Here is an 18,934-nt window from a genome sequence, read left to right as displayed (position 1 = left end):
AACAAGCGTCGCGTCTTCAGCGCTGGGCGGTCCTGCTTGCTGATGGAGCATGCCGAAATGGCTCTGTTTTCGATTCGACGACCTTTCTTAGGTGACAGTTACCGAAGATATTGACCTGTCATCTCGTGTGGTGGTAAAATAAGGCAACTGGTATTGTATTAAGCTCCTCGCTGAGTATTGCTTTATATAAAACGTTACATAAGAAGGAGCTTATATAAGCGTACGTTATTGGCTTGCCAAATGTGAGCTGTTTATTAATATTAGAATAGAACAGGCGTTGCCATTGTTGACTGCATCCATGCCTGGCGGCCATCCGGGAGCGCCCTGACCGGCACAATATGCTGGCTGGGAATGTGAGTCCGAGCGGCAGATGAGGGCTATTTTCAGGCCGGTGTCTTGTGTCAGGAGCAGTGCTGGTGGCGCAGCCGGATATGTGCTGACGCCACCTGCTGTCTGCCGTCGTCAAGTAGCCGCGACGAACGCCAGGCAATCAGCAGCGTATGTGCGGTGCACGGCTTTCAGTGCGACCGCGACCCTGCTGGCGTGGTCGCTGCCGCCGCTATTTGTGAGTGGGTCTGCCGGGCGGCCGCCGCTCCGGCGGGAGGTAATCAGCGTCACTGCCGCCCGAGTCGCCGCCACGGCGCCGTCCGATCAGCGCTGAACACCGCCACTTCAGCGAACGGGCCGCCGGCGGTCACAGGGGACGGCTCTCGGCCCGCGGGCAGAGGGCCGTGAACGGCTGCCGGACCGCGCTCCCGACCGGCCAATGTGTCGGCCGGCGCGGCGCCGGGCCGTCTCGACGGCCTCCGATGGACGCTGCCACTCAGTGACAAGCTGCGCCGCTGGCGACGGCCGCTCCCCGGCCGACAATACAATCTGACCGGGCGCCGCCGGTTACGACGACGCCCGGCTGATGATGCCGCTCGCAGACGGACGATGGCGTCCTAGTGTTGACCGCGCGACAGATGGCGGCTGGCGGCTCTTGGATGAGGCTGAGAGGGGACTAGAGATGTCAATCGGATACCAACTTTTTGGTATACCGATACCAAACCGATACCAACTTGGCATTTGGTACTTCAATCGTAATGTGTTTGGTATTTTGTTGGTATCATAAGCCCTCACTAATGTATAAGAGGCTAAGAAATCGGTAAAAAGTTGGTATTTCCCTCAGTTTCCAAGTTTGTTTGGTTTCGGTATTTTCCCGTGGTTTTGGTTGGTATTTGGTTTGGTATCGGTATTCCGATTTTCCGTAATTGACATCACTAGAGGGGACGGTAGTTGGAGAAACTCAGAAGGATATGATGGTCCTTGGGCGGGTCCAATCAACAAGGAAGGCTGGTCCTTTGATTGGGCCTTACGACAAAAACATACCGCTTGTTTTTAGAATAATTGTCCTAACGGCCAGAGAATCGATGATTCCTCTCTCTCTCTCTCTCTCTCTCTCTCTCTCTCTCTCTCTCTCTCTCTCTCTCTCTCTCTCTCTCTCTCTCTCTCTCTCTCTCTCTCTCTCTCTCTCTCTCTCTCTCTCTCTCTCTCTCTCTCTCTCTCTCTCTCTCTCTCTCTCTCTCTCTCTCTCTCTCTCTCTCTCTCTCTCTCTCTCTCTCTCTCTCTCTCTCTCTCTTTCTCTCTCTCTCTCTCTCTCTCTCTCTCTCTCTCTCTCTCTCTCTCTCTCTCTCTCTCTCTCTCTCTCTCTCTCTCTCTCTCTCTCTCTCTCTCTCTCTTCTAATTTCGACCCGACTGTGAATTAAATGATCCACCTGATTTCTTGGACCTTTAGTCTCTTGAGTTCCTACTCAATCGAATCTTCCCTCGACGCCTTTAAGAAATTGGCAGCAGAGAGCCGGTGCTGAGTCCCCCAATCGCGGAGTGTTAGCTCGTTCAACGACAGCGAAATGGTGCTGCGACAACGGGCTGCTGCCGGTTTGTCGCGACTAAATGTGTTTGTGCTCCGTCTGAGGACACCCTGTGGCCCGTTCCTGAAGATAACAGCGTTCTTTCATCCCGAGCAATGCACAACAGTGTGTCCCGGCTCTTCGTTTGGCTTTCGGCCGTCCGGTCGCAATTCAAACTGCGGAAAGGTGCGATTCGCTAGAGCGGGAGTCGGAAGGAGCTCTAACCGGCTGTTTTTGTGTAGATAGGCTTTTCTTCTGTGGAAAGGCTTTTCTTCAGCTCTAGCTTGTATGAAATTTAGGAACATGTCTGGCACTGGCTTTGTCAATTAACGAATTTAAAAAAAAAGAAGAAACAAAAAGTTATGCTTTAGACGGACATCTTGGCACGGCAAAAATATAAGTATGCTCGTTCACAAAGTGAACGGTTACCGTAGCATAGCGGCAAAATGATTCGCGAGGAACGGGCCGAACGGGACTTAACTCTTTACCGCCTTCTTTGGCCTTAGCACTTAGGCATAACTTCATGATGTTTGCTATTTGTCTTCTAAGCAATCTTTACAAAAACCAGATGCACCCAATGGCAGGTATGGCTTGAATGCAACTTATTATCGCTTTTTATTTGTCATTTATATAGCGCACTTGGGACCTCTGATACATTCAGGGACACGGTGTTCCTCCGTGTTTCCCTCTTCTTCTCCCCTCCCTCGTGCTGTCGCTTGTCTGTGATGCTGAGCACGAGCAGCCCACTCATCAGCCGCCTTGTTTTCAAAAGGTTAACTCCCAACAGCTTCGCTTTGAACAAGTTCAACTTTGAATATGTATGACTTCCGTTTGCAGTAAAGCGAGGATACTTTGCAGGCAGTTTGGTTTCTACCAGTCCTAACTTGTATCGGGACGGATAACTCGCCGCCGCCTCGCCGATGGCGGATCGACACGCTAGCGGGAGCCCCCGGTCGGGCGGCGGACTGCCGGGACGCCGGCGGCGGCGCGAAGGGGCGCCGAGAGCAGTGTTGACCCTGCTCGTCGACCGTCCATCCTCCGTGGCAGATTTATGTGGACACTGCGCTGGCGTTTTTGCAGCGGCCGCCCGATAACGCGCGCAGACTTAAACCGGCCGGGCGGCGCGGGCTGAGCGGCGGCCGTCAGGGCTGGCCGGACGGTGCGGGTCGTGACTCCGCGAGCGGACGACGTCAGCGGGCGTCACCGCGGCTCGGCACGCCGCACGGGGTGGCCGCGCGTGTCGCGTGCGTCATTAGCAGGCGTCGCAGCTGTCGGCCCAGTCAGCGACACTCAGCACCCAGCAGCGCGCGCGATGAGGCGATAATGGGCGAACGTCCGTGGCGCAAACGGGAAACAGAAATTGACATTGGCGCTCCAATTTCGTCTCAGAGAATGCATTAATGTAATGAAACGTGTAAATGAATGGATGTATTGGTAGTAACATCGACACCATTTCAGGAAAAGTCATCCGAGCAGACCGAAGTTTCTTCGTGTCTTGACACCGCAAAGTTCGGCTATGGGTGTTGTATGCTCTGCACCGGTGCATTCTCACAATGTGCTCTCTCCCTCTGTTTGGCAGGATATCGCTGACACTGTCGTGTCCGATGGACCTGAAGCTCTATCCGCTCGACAAACAGACGTGCTCGCTCAAAATGGCCAGCTGTGAGTGTCTTAAACAGTTTGGGTTTCTTCGGTTGAGGAGCAAAACGATTAGTTGAGTTAACTTTCTAGAAACTAAGTTATCTCGTTAAATGTTTTGGTGAAAGTCGTCGGTCTGCTTTACTTCAGTCTCCGTGTGGGACGGAAACTTGCTTCAAAAGCATTGTCAATATTTTTTTTTCAACGGAACTGTTTGACTTAACTTTGTCTCAAAAACCCAATTAGTGATGCACAGCGCAACTGTTTGTTTTCTCATTTCCCTTTTTAGAGATGGTGAACGTCAATTAGTAGTCTAATTTGGCAACATATGTGAATTCAGACGGATAAAAACAGCCTTACGCAAAAATGCAATTGACGGAACGGAACCAAAGCTAACAACGCTGGTCCGTATGTGTAGCGTTTCCTTTATAAATTTTCACGATTTATCTTTCTTCCCAGATGCTTGGAAGACGGATGACTTGATATTTGTGTGGAAGGAAGATGACCCAGTGCAAATTGACGACGGTCTTCATCTGCCAAGGTTTACACTGGAGAAATTTCAGACCGCCTATTGTAACAGCAAAACAAACACAGGTACTGTTTCATAGGGTCCCGTGCTCTAATCGATTTTTGCAGGTTACTCGTGACTCCATGTTTTCAATTACCTAATGTGCGTCGCTCACCGCGGGCATTCTGCTAACGCGTCATTTCTTTTGTTTCGCTTCAGACGAGCAGAAATGCACAATTATGCAGGTCTCTTTATGTTTTGTTCGAGGTTATTATACATACTCACTTCCCCTCATGCAGTCAATTCTGAGCATTTCCCCACCGCTGCCCACTGAGCCGCGCTCCCTGCCCACCCCCAGGCGAGTACAGCTGCCTGACGGTGGACCTGCTGTTCAAGCGCGAGTTCTCCTACTACCTGATCCAGATCTACGTGCCCTGCTGCATGCTGGTGATCGTGTCGTGGGTGTCGTTCTGGCTGGACCAGAACGCCGTGCCGGCGCGCGTCTCACTGGGCGTCACCACGCTGCTCACCATGGCCACCCAGACGTCCGGCATCAACGCCGCCCTGCCGCCCGTCTCCTACACAAAGGCCATCGACGTGTGGACCGGCGTGTGCCTCATGTTTGTGTTCGGCGCCATGCTCGAGTTCGCGCTGGTCAACTACGCCAGTCGCTCGGACATGCACCGCGAGACGCTGAAGCGAGGTCGGCGGCAGCAGATGGAGCTCGATCACCAGACGGCTCTGGGCGAGCTGGGCGATCACACGGACGACGGACAGACTGCCTACGCCATGGTGAGTACGAGGATGATGGGTCCGGGATATTGTGGTGACGTGCAATTGTGGTGACGCACATACAGTACTCATTCATACGGTGGGGCGAGTTCTCGTTAGATACTCCACGACTGACAACTTCGATTGGGCTGGGATTTCGGGCATTATGTACATTGTACACGTACTACACATTGTACTTACTTCATTCCATCAATGCAACACATTTAAGTAATGAAAAGTGTAATCACAGCATGTATATGGTTGCCGACATAAAGAGCCACATTTTTACTATGTGTGCTACATTTTTCGAGTCAGTCGACTAGTATAGCACCCGGACAGAAGAACTGGCGCTCGTCTCGGAGTAGCGTTTGAATGAATTTCCGACCTTTGATGTCCCCCGTGGCGCACTGTCAACATCGACACGGGTGCTTTAGATCCTGACCTCCTCACGGAAGAGAATGAGAAACTAATCGCTAGAGTCTGACGATTCAGCAACGACCGCTAGCTTCAAAGCCGACTACTTTGTGTTTCAAACGTTACACAACGTTTGGATGAGATGCTGAGCTGTTTGCTGATGTGAGTGTAATTATTACGACTATGAATTACCTAACTCGCTGCGTATATTCCACGAGTACATACAATCGCATACCAATGACGGCCGTTAAACTGTGTCAACATGTCATAAGTGGGACTATACTGTTCCAACACGATTAATTAGTAATTCAGGAGCGTTTCAGCTCACGGCTGTCGAACCTAACGAGCCCTTTCATCCAATGCGACGTGTTTGAAGTTCATTCCGGTAGAGTGTTCTACATTCCGGGAAACCCAGGCTGATTGCCACGCATTGGACGAACAATAGACGCTTCCGGACTTCCCAAGACTACCTCAGAACTAGCATCATCTATGCTAAGTTCTGCGAATACATGTTTGAATTCTTCAGCAAAATAAATAAGCCGAATTCGGGTCGGCTTTTTGACATTCCACGCACGTACTGATTGTTGACAGTGCGCCTGCTCAAAGTATCCGGAAGGGCGCCAACAAAAAGCAGAGAGCAGCCCGGGGTCTGATTGTTGAAAGCCGGCCGGCTCCTGAAATCAGATCCCAGTGTTGCTCGGCGGACGGCGGAGGAAGCCAAACAGCCTGAGTGGCCGGCCGGCCGCTGTCGGATCTGGGCCCAGATACCGGCGGCTCGGCGGCCCGACCGGTCGCCAGGCAGCCGACCAGCTGGCCCGGCTCTCACGGGTCTCTCCAGGCCGTGTCATGTTTGGTGGGGCGGATCGGCTGGCACACACCGCTGCACGCCGCAAACAGGGCCGAGACGCGCCGACAGTGTCGCGCCGGCGCCAAATTTGGCCCTAAATCGGACCCCGCCGCGTAAATACGCACTAGCGGGGGACGTTTGGCCGCGGGAAACGGCCGGTATTGGACGGCGGGATGGGGTGGCATTGTGACCTAGCTCTCTGTCGCAGTCTTGTTAGTGGAGGAATGCATTAGGGAGGCCGTACAGGTCCATTTGCCGCCACCATAGCCCGCAATCATCTGCAATTCATATGTGATTATGGACCCATTAGCTACTGAGTACGCACAATGATTCCTCTCCATCTCATTCCTTCCACTCTGTTTCCTCCGCCCTCTGTGGTTAGCCCCTACACTCTCACCGCTCTTATGCCGTGCTCCACACCCTCTCATGTAGGCAAACCCTTCCAAGCACACACAGACTCACACAGCCGAGATATCAAACGCACAGATACATTTATATGTGATCGGTTGTTCCCAATTCCTCGGGCGTCTCCGGATGAGGTCGGCCCGTCTCCGGCCGACAATGGCTCGTTGAGACTCTAGTGTCGGCCGTCGTCTGCTCTCCCGACGCCATTGAGCGGGCATGAATAATTGCCGCCCGGTCGTCTCTATTTTATCGGCGATGACTTCCGCGGCGCGGCGCACCCCATCCATTATCAGCGGCTCGTGCCAAAGGCCGCGACCGCCGCCCCCGCCCCCGGCCCCGCCTCCGCCTCCGCCACCCCGCTCCCCAGTCGTCGCCACAGCTTCTCAGCCGGACAAGGCCTTTAATTGGAAGTCGGCCGTTCCTAATAGAACGCTGATTTCCATTTCGAAACAGGCAATTTTCTCGGCTCGGGTCAAAATGAATGAGAAATGTGTCGAGTTAGCGATGCCAGTGAAACCCAATAAACGACTCAGGTATGTCGATGTGATTGCTCGACTTAAGATAGTAGATCGTTCATTGAATAAGTATACGAGCGCTTTTCATTTGCTTGCACACAATTCGTCGAAACGACATTTGTCTAGCAGATTTTCCTTGACTTTCTTCATTTTCATTAGAAGTCGCATTTAGTATTAATCCCAAGCAGAACTACTGTTCTTGGTGCAATATGCACTAAGTTTGTTATTTCTTCTGATGTGGTTCGACGTATGTTGTGTGTTGTAGTCGAACTAATTCATCTTAAATAGTGAATTTCTTACCCTTGTGACGTTCTTATCGGCGTAACATGTTTAACGTAAACTTCTTATTTGGCTGCCTTCTGCGTAGCGACATAAACGATTAATTCGCTTACGCCTCTTGAATTTTTTTTCGTAATGTCAGTTTATAAAGTTTGCGCAACAGATCAAAGCTGTTTTGCGAAAGTTTAATAATCTCAGGTTTTCACATCAAGGATGAATTTATTATCTAGATAGCAGTCGCGAAAACTACCTTGGAAAGCGTCACGAGCAGGCCTCGCGCAGAAGAATCCCAGAAACGGCCGGTACTTGTGCTGAAGGGCGGCCATCTGTTTCCATCTTCGAGTGCGGCCTGGCGTGCGCGCGAAGGCGCTCCGAGGTCGATATTCTCTGGCGGACCGAGATGACTGACGTTCTGAAATTGGCTGCATCGACCGCCGGCCGGCCGCTCTGTGTCTAGGTCGGCGGTGGCGGCCCCGGTGTCGTGCAGTGGCCACGGGTGGCTGATCTGTTTTCGCGCCACTTGTCTGCTCCGGAGCGGGCCAGAGCGCCAAACTCGCGCGCGGACATAACACCAGGCACGGCGCGCTAACAGATTTCCACCAGAAACGGGATGGACGGACTCGCTCACACGCGAGGGGAGCCGGGCAGACGGGCGAAGTTGACGGCGCTCCCGGGAGCGGCGACCGGTCGCCTCATCGTTAGTACGATCGTATTATGAACACTGGAAATTTGGGACGCTCAGTACCTGTCAGCTGACTGGCCATGGGGGAAGTTTCGGCTGAATAGGCTGCCGCCGGGCGAAGTTTAGTCGTGCCGCTAACCTGGCCCGGCGATCGCCGGCGGCAAGTTTCCGCTGAATCCAGATAAAACTTGGCCTGTAAAGTTGGTCTGATGTGCGAACAATGCATCAGATTGGTGATCGTTGCCTGTCACGCTGACTGCTGGCCGACTTTCTGTATTAGTTGACATTTGGACCGAGTTTAGTTCTGCGCTGGATTTCTGCGAATCATTGGTGCCGATTGTTAAGCAACGCTCACACCGTCCGGCGCGTGTCCCGACCGATTGCTGCCGCTGCCGCCGGGGCCAGGCGGGCCAATTCGAATTGGCTCGCTTCTCCGACACCGGAGCTGCTGGCAAACAAATACCAATCAGGCGGGCCGTTTGTTGTTGTGTCGGACTTCTCACCCCGAGCCCTTCATCAGACCACCGCGGCCTCTGCTGCCAGTCGGATCCGGTGCCTCGTCTCAACTCTCAGCTCACTTTATTCCCTCCCTCACCGTAAACCAAATCTACAAGTTGGCTCCTTGTTACAAGTTTGGTTCCAATTCGCATAGGCGTCACCTTGTCGATTCACCAGCCCCAGGCTTGTTGGCTAACAAACTAACAGTTTGTCTACAAGTTTGGTTCCAATTCGCATAGGCGTCACCTTGTCGATTCACCAGCCCCAGGCTTGTTGGCCAACAAACTAACAGTTTGTCTACAAGTTTGGTTCCAATTCGCATAGGCGTCACCTTGTCGATTCACCAACCCCAGGCGTGTTGGCTAACAAACTAACAGTTTGTCTACAAGTTTGGTTCCAATTCGCATAGGCGTCACCTTGTTGAGTACTAGTCTGGGCCTTGTGAACCTACCAACTTCTGGATAGGCATAGCCGTTTCCTTGTCGGTTCAACAACCCCTGGTTTGTTGATGAACTAGCCTTTGACTGGGCATTGCTAGTTTACAAATTGTCAACAAGTAAGTGTACTAACGCTCAGTTCGAACTTGTTCTTCCTTACAATCGCTTTGTTTGCGTTGATAACCTTAAGAACTTACGATTCGCGTTCGTTTTCAATTGCCACGATACTGATTCAGGAAATATTTTCTATACGGACAGGTCATTTTTTGGCTGGAAGTGGTGCACAAAATCATGACTGGCATCAGTTATTGCTCAAAGGCTTGCGCTGACAAGAAACGAAATACTGATGGGTTATATAATCGATGAATGCATACACCACATCCATTCGGAAGTTTCTGGAATCATTAGTATTTATTACGGTCACGTACCTACATCACGTAGTATGTAACACAGACACACTGGAGACAATTCCAAGTGCATATTTTCGAATGGATGTGGTAAATGCATGAGGTATAAGGTATACCTATCGTGCACCGTCAGCATATAAGTCTTTGAAGCAAGAACTGCTGCGTATGTGGAAGAACATGGTTTTGTGCATCGCATCAAGCCAGAAGTATAACATGCCCGTATGACGAATATTTCCACATTGACCATAACAATCATGGCAGTTGCACGATCACGCAGATAATTCGAATAAAGCATGATCGCCAACCAGATTAGCTTTTACAGCCCATATATGTCCATCAGTTAAGTTAAAAATACAAAGAGTTGAATTAAAGGCAAATAAATGTATTTATATATAAAAAACACCGACCGCAAAACATCTGCTCACATGTGCATGCAAAGGTCTGGCCCACTTACATTGCGCGCGCAGGGGAAGGGAGGCGTCTCGACCGCGGGTATAGGCACGATTAGTGCGTCCCGCAGGCCAGAGCGGGCCTCACTCACAGCACGAACACCACAGTTCACAGATTTCACTTTTTACTGCACAAATGCTGGAACAGCCCTCGTCGCTGATCCATGCTGCACGGCGGCCGCGCGACAACTGCTGGTTTGAACGGTTTGAAACCGCCGCGCCGGGGCCGGACGGCGACCGCTGATTGGTCCGCCAAGTCTGACGTCACGGGCGCAGCTGACCATGTGTATGCTGACCAGCTGACCAGTACAAGTTAGGCGCCGGTTAAATAACCATGCGGCAACAAGTTTCCAAAACTGGTTAAGAAACAAACGTTGAAACAAATGTAGAGTTGGTCTGGATACTGAGAAGTTGGTGTGCATAGTAACTATTGACTCGTAGTTGTCATCTGACAAGCAATGCACCAGACAACGGCTTGTTTGAAAAGTATCAGTTGGTAAACATACCAAGAGATGATTGGTTATATTACACAAGACTTGTCAATTTGGTTTACAGTGCTGGTGTGCCAGCTTTTCTTTTACATAATTGTGGCGCGATCCGTGTGTGTTATTTCAGCCCACGCTGTCGGCATCCTAATTTGCATGGGAATTCGCAGTGATTGCTTCTTACCCCAAAAAGAGAAAATTCATTTTTATGGTTGGCTCTCAGCGTTTCTGAACTACATACAAACATTTCGATAACTTGCTGGTTGTCCGATGCTTGAATATTATGAATGTCTTTTTGTACCTATTCGTCTTTTTTCGTTCCCTTTTTTAGTCTTACCTTCCTGTTCTTTCTCTGAGCTGCAAGCTCCCCCGGTCCCTGTCTCCTTTGAGGGTCTCATTCTTCGCTTTTCCGACCAGGCTGTGCGTTGCTTGCGGTTCGCTTTACTGTATGTAGACGGTCCCGCACGGCATGGCTGCACTGCGGTGCAGTCTACTTCTGCGGGTGCCTGACAGCTGGCGATTGCTACGTGCGGTTTGGGTGATTTTCAAAAGTTTCTTGTTTGACGCTCATTGCTCACTTTCTCAGGCATTGTAGTGCGCCAGGTGGAAATATTTTCATCAAAATATTTTCATCATGATTGCTAGTGGGTTTCGCTGACCAAGTTTGACTGGCCTAAAAACAGTAGGTAGGTGAGTTTTCAAGACACCCGATGCTGTGCAAATGGGATTTGATGGTGTCTGCTGAAGATGATTGTCGTCACCTAGCATACATAGTCTTGAATCCAAGGTGTGTTTTGAAATTGAAGCTAAAACAATATCTTTCTTTTTTCAAAAACGTTTTTTTGGGGTCGGTGAATTACGGCGCTTGGTCAAATTGACCGCATGTTTTATCCATTCGGAGCGCACATACGCTATATTCACCACTTGCGTAAACTCGTGCCCTGTTTTATCCTGTTTTTGTTAACTTACATATCCCTCCCTCCTCCCTTTGTGCTGCCATCTGCGTCCCAATTTCACGTCGTGTTCACCAGCCGTCAAAGTGTTTACTGTTTATCGTTCTGTCGCACCTGTAGTACAGCATTACCTCACTGTGGAAACTCCCTTCGGCTCCATTTAGTGTTGTGTTATGGATGAAACTTGGGAGAGTGGAGGAGGCTGTGAGTGGGGCTCGGGGCTCTGTGAGCGTCACTGGTGCACTGGTGTGAATTAGTAACGCACGTCCGGTATCTCTCACCTCTGGCCTTACAGGCCTGCTGAATGCTGACTTCCTGAGGCCCAGGTCGATTGAGATGTCGACCTCGTGTGTTAAATCATGGAGCAGTTTGATACCTTTGAATTTCCACATGTTTATTTTATTTTCATGGAAAACTGTCTAGGTCGTTGTTAGCACTATCCCAGAATTTTTGGGCTAGCATAATCATTGCCTGATTGGCTGGATAATTTCCCATTCAATTGTTATTTGTTTCAGCCAAGAGCGGCGTAATGTACATTGCACTGGTTGCGTGATGAAGACATTGTCTCCGCGTGGTTATTGGTTTGGTCGTGTGCAGTTTCCGTAAGCTTTTCTGTTTGCGTCTATTTGCACAGTCTGACACGCCAGATAGGGGAAGGTGGGGTAAGACGGCCCAGCGGGGCAGGACGGACCACCAGCCCTCCCGGCCGAACCGCTGCTGTTATCTACTGCTTTATGCACTCACTATGTTTGTTTTCCTTCGTAACAATGGCCACCTTGAGCTCATGCTGCTAGGATGCATAGCTTTTGAGTTATTGAGAAAAATGTTGTTTTTCGTCAAACCGATCTAATATAAGAGGTCTACGGGTGATTCAATTACGGCGCTTTTCTTGCATGATTAGTTTCTAATTTGCACTTAACTGTGAAGAACAAAGTTATAAACTTAGTTATAGTCACACTTTAGGAAAGGCAAGGTTTTGCAATGTTGGGCTATTTGACATATACGTCATGATAATGACAGAATTTAGATTTGGGACAAGACGGACCACTGTGGTCCATCTTACCCTGTGGTGGTCCATTGTACCCTGCATATGGAAAGTTCTTTTCCAAGACATTGACACAAGTTTAAGTAAGCTAATTTTTCAGGAAGGAGTCTTTGTTGCATGTGAGCCATGCATGCAAGTGCTCAGTTAGCATGCATTCATGCCAAACGACAATCAACACACATGTTCCCAGCTTTTAGCTGCACTTCCATCACACATGAGTAAAGAATAAAGGCTCATTTTGTTATTTTACCATTCTGGTTACTTTTTCTTACAAGAGTACAGAGCAGAAGTGTAACACACATGAACGGATAGCAGGCACTGCTGGGTGGTCCGTCTTACCCCACGTTTTTTCTTGTCTGAGTTTTTGACATGTCCCTCTTTAAGAGCATCCACCACCTAGGTGTCTTTAATTTGAAATTTAGTCTTTACACATATCAACAGAGGAAGGATTGAGCATTCCGAAGACTATAAATAATATGAATTACGAGAGCAGTGTAGCAAGATATGCGGCCTCAAACCTTAGCTGGTCCGTCTTACCCCACCTTCCCCTACGTGTCTGACTGCCTCCTCCTTTAGCTCGGGGCGGATTTTTTGCGGTTCGGGATCCGCTATGGCGTTCACCGCGAGCTGCTACTGCATCAGCCGTGCATTCCCCTTTCTGCTCCTCCCGGCCCGGAATGGAGTCAGGGCCACGCGTGTCTAGTCTATAGCGGAGGGGGAGCGTCGGGGCCCTAATGGAGGCCCCGTGCTGTGTCCGCCGGCACAGATAACGCCATCAAGTGCGCGCCGCACCGTGGCGCGCTGAGAAATAACCGCAGCAGAGAGCGTATTGTGTCGGGCTTTGTCGGTCCAACGACTGAAGATGATCTATGACAGGCGATGCTTTCAGCATTGTGCTCTCATGATGATAACGTTCGGCGGTCGCCGGTGGATCAAAGGGTGGTCCGACATAAACTTTGATGACTCTCGGAAATCCTTTGATGGTTGTGATATACGCAAATTGAACTAGGGAGTGGCCACAAGAAATGAAATGATAGAGTACCGTACGGAAAAAATAGCGACGGATATGGGCCAGACTATTTTTGGAGCAAACCATTGGTAACTTGGCGGGGTGTGCTACTTATATCATCAAAATAATGCACAACGAAGAAGGAAATTGGAGATGTTTATGTCTACACTCTTCATGAATATGATTGATTGCCACTAAATGTAACTAAATAGCTTGTAGCAATTTTTCGGCGTTATCACAAACTCGGTCTGATTATGAAAAACGGGTTTCACAAACAGCAGTTGAACTTAGTGGTTGAATACTGTGGTAACTGCACGGAAACTGCAACAACGTGAGAGACAACTTTTGAAAGGAGTTGATTTAAAAGTGGTGCATGTTCGTGCCATGGCTTTTGCATACCATATCCCAGCTCGGAGTTCCGAAAATCAAGGAGACACATCCTCCACTCAGCAGCCAGTGAATTTCCGAACATCACCAGTGAATTTCCGAACACCACCCTTCCCTGGCCTGCGGGCCGTATTTCGTGGCGCCGCTGCGTGTTCTCTGGGCGGCCCGTCTGGGCGGGCCGGGCCGACCGAGTGTTTGGGTGATGGATGGGCCGCACAGCCGCCTTTTTGCCACTCGCTCTGGTTTCAGCCCAGATAATGGCGGACGTCTCCTTCGCTGATGCGCCCCCGGGCTGTCACGCTGGCCGATTAATGAGGTGGCGCGGCGGGCGCGCGCGGCGCGACTCCCCCGCCCGGCCGGTCGCCGTCACCGGCCCGGGCGCCGCCCGCCTGGCTGCCGTCGACCCGACTCCAAACGGCCCGCGGGCGCCGGGCGGCGAGAGATGGTGCTCAGAACGGGCCGGCCAGCCCATAGCCCGGCCTGGTATGGTGGCGATTCTTAGAGCAGGTCCAACTCGGTAAAGCCACTGGGAGGCTAGCTTGCTGATGGACTAATATAATGATATGAAAGTCAATCAGATTGTATGAAATGCTATTAAATTGAAACGAATATGAAATATTGAAGGCAACTTTGTCATTTCGATTCAGGTGTTCTCTGACCAAATGCATTTGGTGTTCCATTCGTTTGCACAAATAGGTGACCCAGCCCGGGCCAATTTCATGGGTCCGTGAACCAGCCCGGTCCATTACGATTGCTGTCAGGGGCGCTCTGGAATCTGAGGCTGAGGGGGGGGGGGGGCTCGGGGCAGAACTGCGCGAACTCTGACCGACGTTGTCGTGAGCCCGCCGACTGGAATTGCTTAGGGCTCCCATGGCTCATGGCTTCAATGATTCTCATGGCTCCCACGGCTATCGTGACCATGACCGCGTGAAATCCTACCGGAAACTGTATCCCTCCTCTGCGGCCTTTGGCGCGTCCAACTCGACCCAAACCTCCTCTTGACCTCACCCTCTCCTCCCGCCCCGCTAATTCCACCCCGCCCTCTCCCCGCCCAGTCCCTCCGTAATCGCACCGCAGCCGGAACGAGCCGGCCGGTGACGACTCATTTCTGACGTCACACAGTGCGCCTGTGACGTCACGGGCGATCCTCTGGGGAGCGCCGGTAGAACACTCCACCGATTGGGTTGCTAGTGCGCCGTGAGCTGAGTCCTCATGTTATGATTGTTGGCCGGGCTTGGCGGAGGTGGCCCGCCCCGGTCGAGAGGTCGACTCCGCGTTGTGACGGCGTCGTTACGAAGCAACGTGACTTGGCGACACACTGCATAACGCATGTGACGGGACAGCGGCGGCGTGTGGTCGTTACGGCACGTACGGGAATAGAGCAGGCGGGGACGTCGTTAGAGTAAGTGGGTGGGCCGGGAAGGGGGGATAAAAGGAGATGCTTAAGAAATTGATCTTAGGAAGTGGCATTAAAAGAAGAAGATTGAAACCGTTTTGAGGAGAAATGAATTGACGACTCGTCTGTGAAATGGGATGAGTTAATTATACCTTTGATGGCATGTTTGTTAACTGTTTAGTTTTATCCGGGATATCGCCGTAGGCTGCTGATCGACGATCGAAGGGATTGATGTGAACCTCCGCTTCATGCTCCCAAAATATTAAACTTTCGGTGATTACTGCCTCTGCAATTTCATGTTGCCTATATGTTTAGTGTTCCCCACAAGTTGAACATTTTTTCTCTCTTATTTGGTGCTATCACTAATCACTATTTCCTCTATTATTACATTTTCACATGAAGTTTGCTTACCATATTGCGTCTTGCGTCCACGGTCCACGCCACCCGCAGTCGGACTGTCTGCCGGCCTTTTAGAGCCCATTGTACCCGGACTGCGCTGGAAACTGCGCCGACTCTAACTAATTCCCGGGACGTTTCGTCTTGACATTCGCCCCACACGACCATGGACCACCGCGGCGTTTTGCAGCAGTGGGCATTATTACCGCACTGTATCCTCGCCAGTGTGCTTCGCTCTGACAAACGCTCATTGCTGCTCACACTGCCGAAAGCATAACCGTAAAATACACGCGAGCAGTGCCGGCTACAAATTTTCGGACAAGACGCAGTTGAGTTAACTGAAGAGTGGCTTAGAGGGCAATGCGTTTCCATCGTAAAGTATCTCAGAGAATATGAAAACTTGGAATCAGTAGTCATTTGGCCAGGCGATTGAGTTTCTCGGACAGTCTAGAAATGGGGGAGGGTAATTCATGCCATACATTTGCGCAGATATTGGGCTGCGGTTCATCAGAGTATCTCATTGTTATATTCCTATGCGTTGCAATCTTCGCGTAACGCTGTGGTTGAGTACCTATCTCACACTGACCTCGTTGGGGCATTCCACGATAGATCGTACCACTTTTTTCCAATTTGACACCCTCATCTCTCGGAATTTGACGAGAATTGGTCTCAGGGGTAATCAGGGGCTCTGAATCCATCTGTAACAATTTCAGGCTTATCAGATAAGTATTTTTTGAGTTATGGTGTATAACATTTTTTGGATCTTGCTTTGCAGCGCTAAGTTTGGCGGGCTGTAACTCTAAGACGGATTATTCAAATGCCAAATGTTATATAACATTGAACTTGCAATGAAACAATGATTAATATGTATTTTTGAAATTTCGAAAAATACGCTATTTTTGATATGACATATCGAGTTTTCTTTCATTTGTATTTTTTTAGCTTTGGGACCAAATTTTTTTGAATTTTTATTTCTTTAAAAAAATATTTGGCTCATTGTTAAGAAGTATGCAAAAAATTAGGAAGGTGTTCTTTCTATAAATGTATTTATTTTACGTCACGATAACGGTTTCGAATAGTGATTTCGGGAGGGGAGCTTACAAATGGCGTGGTAAAGCTGCCTAGTGACATCACGGGTTACTGAAATTTCAATTTAAGTCTGAGTCATCTGAAAAAAGTGAAAAGAGGGTTCATCCAACCCTCTTTCCTATAAGCGCGAGGGTGAAAAAGGCTGTTTGGTTCTGACATTGTTTTGGACGCCAATGACCATAGCTGCCCGAGATAAAAGTTACAGGACGCATACATGGTGTCCTCCAGAGGTCTCACAACTTGTATATCAAGGAATTTTTCAAGGTTACATGAGTTCAGGTCGGTCACGTGACATCAGTGTTATAAATCAATGGGGAAATATAAAAACTGTTATTTTGGTGCCGAGAATGATCTAAAACTATTCCACGTACATGGTATCGTGATTTCATGCACTCCTCGCAAAGTCCAATGCTTTACTTTTGCATTGTTAACCTTGCGTGACGTCATTTATGACGTCACTAGGGTCGTACGAGTTTTTCGTCAATAACTCCCGATCAAATGCAGCTAGGGAGTCGGGAAAGCCACCAATGGACTCGGGAAGACCTTCCGAATCGAATGATATGCCATATGATACCCTTTGCCCAGCTTCGTGACCTGAGGAGCTCTGACCTGGCCTTGACCCGAGGTCAACTACTTAAGTTGACCTCACCCTAGCAAAAAGTATACCATTCGATGCACCTGAGCTAGGCGAACACAATGATGCCAAAATCGCGGCTCTGCGGCCATTTTTTGCGAAGTTATTTACTAAAAACCGAACCCGTAACTTCAGTCACGTGACCTGACCTCAGACGCTACCGGTTAATCTGAGACCTTAAAATCGGGTACCAATCGCTGCGACTTGTAACGGCACACACGCTCGTTTTTTCCGCGAGGCTCTAGCTCTATTAGAAGCGAAACGGCGTGCTGGGGTCGTATCAACCCCTCCGAAACCCATTTTGTTTGCGGGAAAATGAGGAACTTATAGAAAGAACACCTTTCTAATTTTTTGCATGTCGATTTGCAATGACATGAAGTTTATTTTGAATAAATAAAAATGCGAAAAAATTTGGTCCCAAAAGTCATTAGAGGCAAATGAAAAAAGATTAAGGTTTTTGCTCAACAATGAAATTTTTTCTTTGGAATTTTTAAATAGTTATATTAATTTTTGATTCATCGCAAGCTTAGTGTTGTTTACTTTTTGTTGGTTGCTTAACCCGTTTTTTAGTTATAGGCCATCAAACTCACCGTTACATACCGAAGTTAAAAAATGTAATGCAATATAACTCAAAAAGTTTTGATCTGAGAAGTCTGATATTTTGCCAGGCGTCTTTGGGGCCTATGATTACCCCTAAGACCGATTTTCATTAAAATCTGAGAGATGAGGGTGACGGGCCTGGTATGTACAGGGTGGGGCAGCATAATCGGGAATAAATATCAAACGGGATTATTTGGTCATGAATTTAAAAATATAGCTCCAAGCACTATTTTAACAACATCCCATCAATCGGTCACCTTTTACCTATCCCTCATCCTATTTAACCGCCCTTCGCGTCGATGACCTTCTCAAGGCGGGTCCAAAAGCACGCGCATGCACGTGCAGCCTCCTGCTTGTCCATGATCGCCCATCAGCTTCGTACCTTGCACTGAAGACCGTTTTTACTGATGATAAGTTGTTCATTAAACTTCTACCAAAAAACGCTCCATATAAAGAATTTGGTCGGATTTAAATCGGCGGAGTTGAAGGACCAGAAGTTTTTGGTTCATCTCAGGTGGAGGTGCCCTACACAATAACATGTCGTCCTCACTGCAGTACCAGCACGGACAGAGTCCTCGTAAGACGTGATCTGGACCGTCAGTGATCCTCTCTTCCGACGACTCCACGTGAGTCTGCCAGAGTGTGGATGTATTTACCAGAGGTGCTCGTTTTATCCGGGCTCGATGAAGTAGGTAGGGTGCACCACGTGCACCTCCCTTGAAGACCACCCATAGGTCCATCACCTCAACAGGATGTTTACTTTGCATGACCGCTGCAATATTCTCGATACAATCCCCTATATGGCATGCCATTCTTTTTTATCGTATTCCAGTCGGTGATAAGATTTTTGGTCGCTGAAGTTTTGAACATTGTTTCTTTTTAATATGCTCAAGAGCTTCTTCCTTATATTCAAGTGAGTCATCTTGTATGTCCTCTGCTAAGAGTTATTTTACGACGATTACGTTAACTTTTTGTCCTAAGTATCCCCACACAATCCTTATCGTCCGTGATAACACGTTGACCTGTCCAGCGGCAGCAACCTTTACGTGGAATGGCATTGTTTTAAACAAAATGTTCTTGTTTTACTCGTTTAACATTAGTGTCTATGGGCGCGCGCAAAGCACTTGGAGCACCGTCGAACTATTTTGCTGCTCTTTTCCAGGAAGTTGCATGCTCATGGATGTAGTCATGTCAGATG

At 49.3% G+C, this 18,934-nt stretch overlaps 1 protein-coding gene across 1 annotated transcript in view; it reads left to right on the top strand.

The window, feature by feature from the left end:
* The window catches only part of LOC122373911, a 92,137-nt gene that overhangs the window by 14,014 nt on the left and 59,189 nt on the right, over positions 1-18,934 (top strand). The window contains exons 3-5 of the mRNA XM_043352365.1: positions 3,472-3,554; positions 3,990-4,124; positions 4,397-4,830. Coding sequence (XP_043208300.1) covers positions 3,472-3,554; positions 3,990-4,124; positions 4,397-4,830 — 652 coding nt within the window. The remainder of the gene's footprint in view (positions 1-3,471; positions 3,555-3,989; positions 4,125-4,396; positions 4,831-18,934) is intronic.

Source organism: Amphibalanus amphitrite, unplaced genomic scaffold (assembly GCF_019059575.1).
Source record: "Amphibalanus amphitrite isolate SeventyFive unplaced genomic scaffold, NRLGWU_Aamphi_draft 001571F_arrow, whole genome shotgun sequence".
NCBI classification, from domain to species: domain Eukaryota; kingdom Metazoa; phylum Arthropoda; class Thecostraca; order Balanomorpha; family Balanidae; genus Amphibalanus; species Amphibalanus amphitrite.
This window is presented reverse-complemented; position numbering and strand designations above follow the sequence as displayed.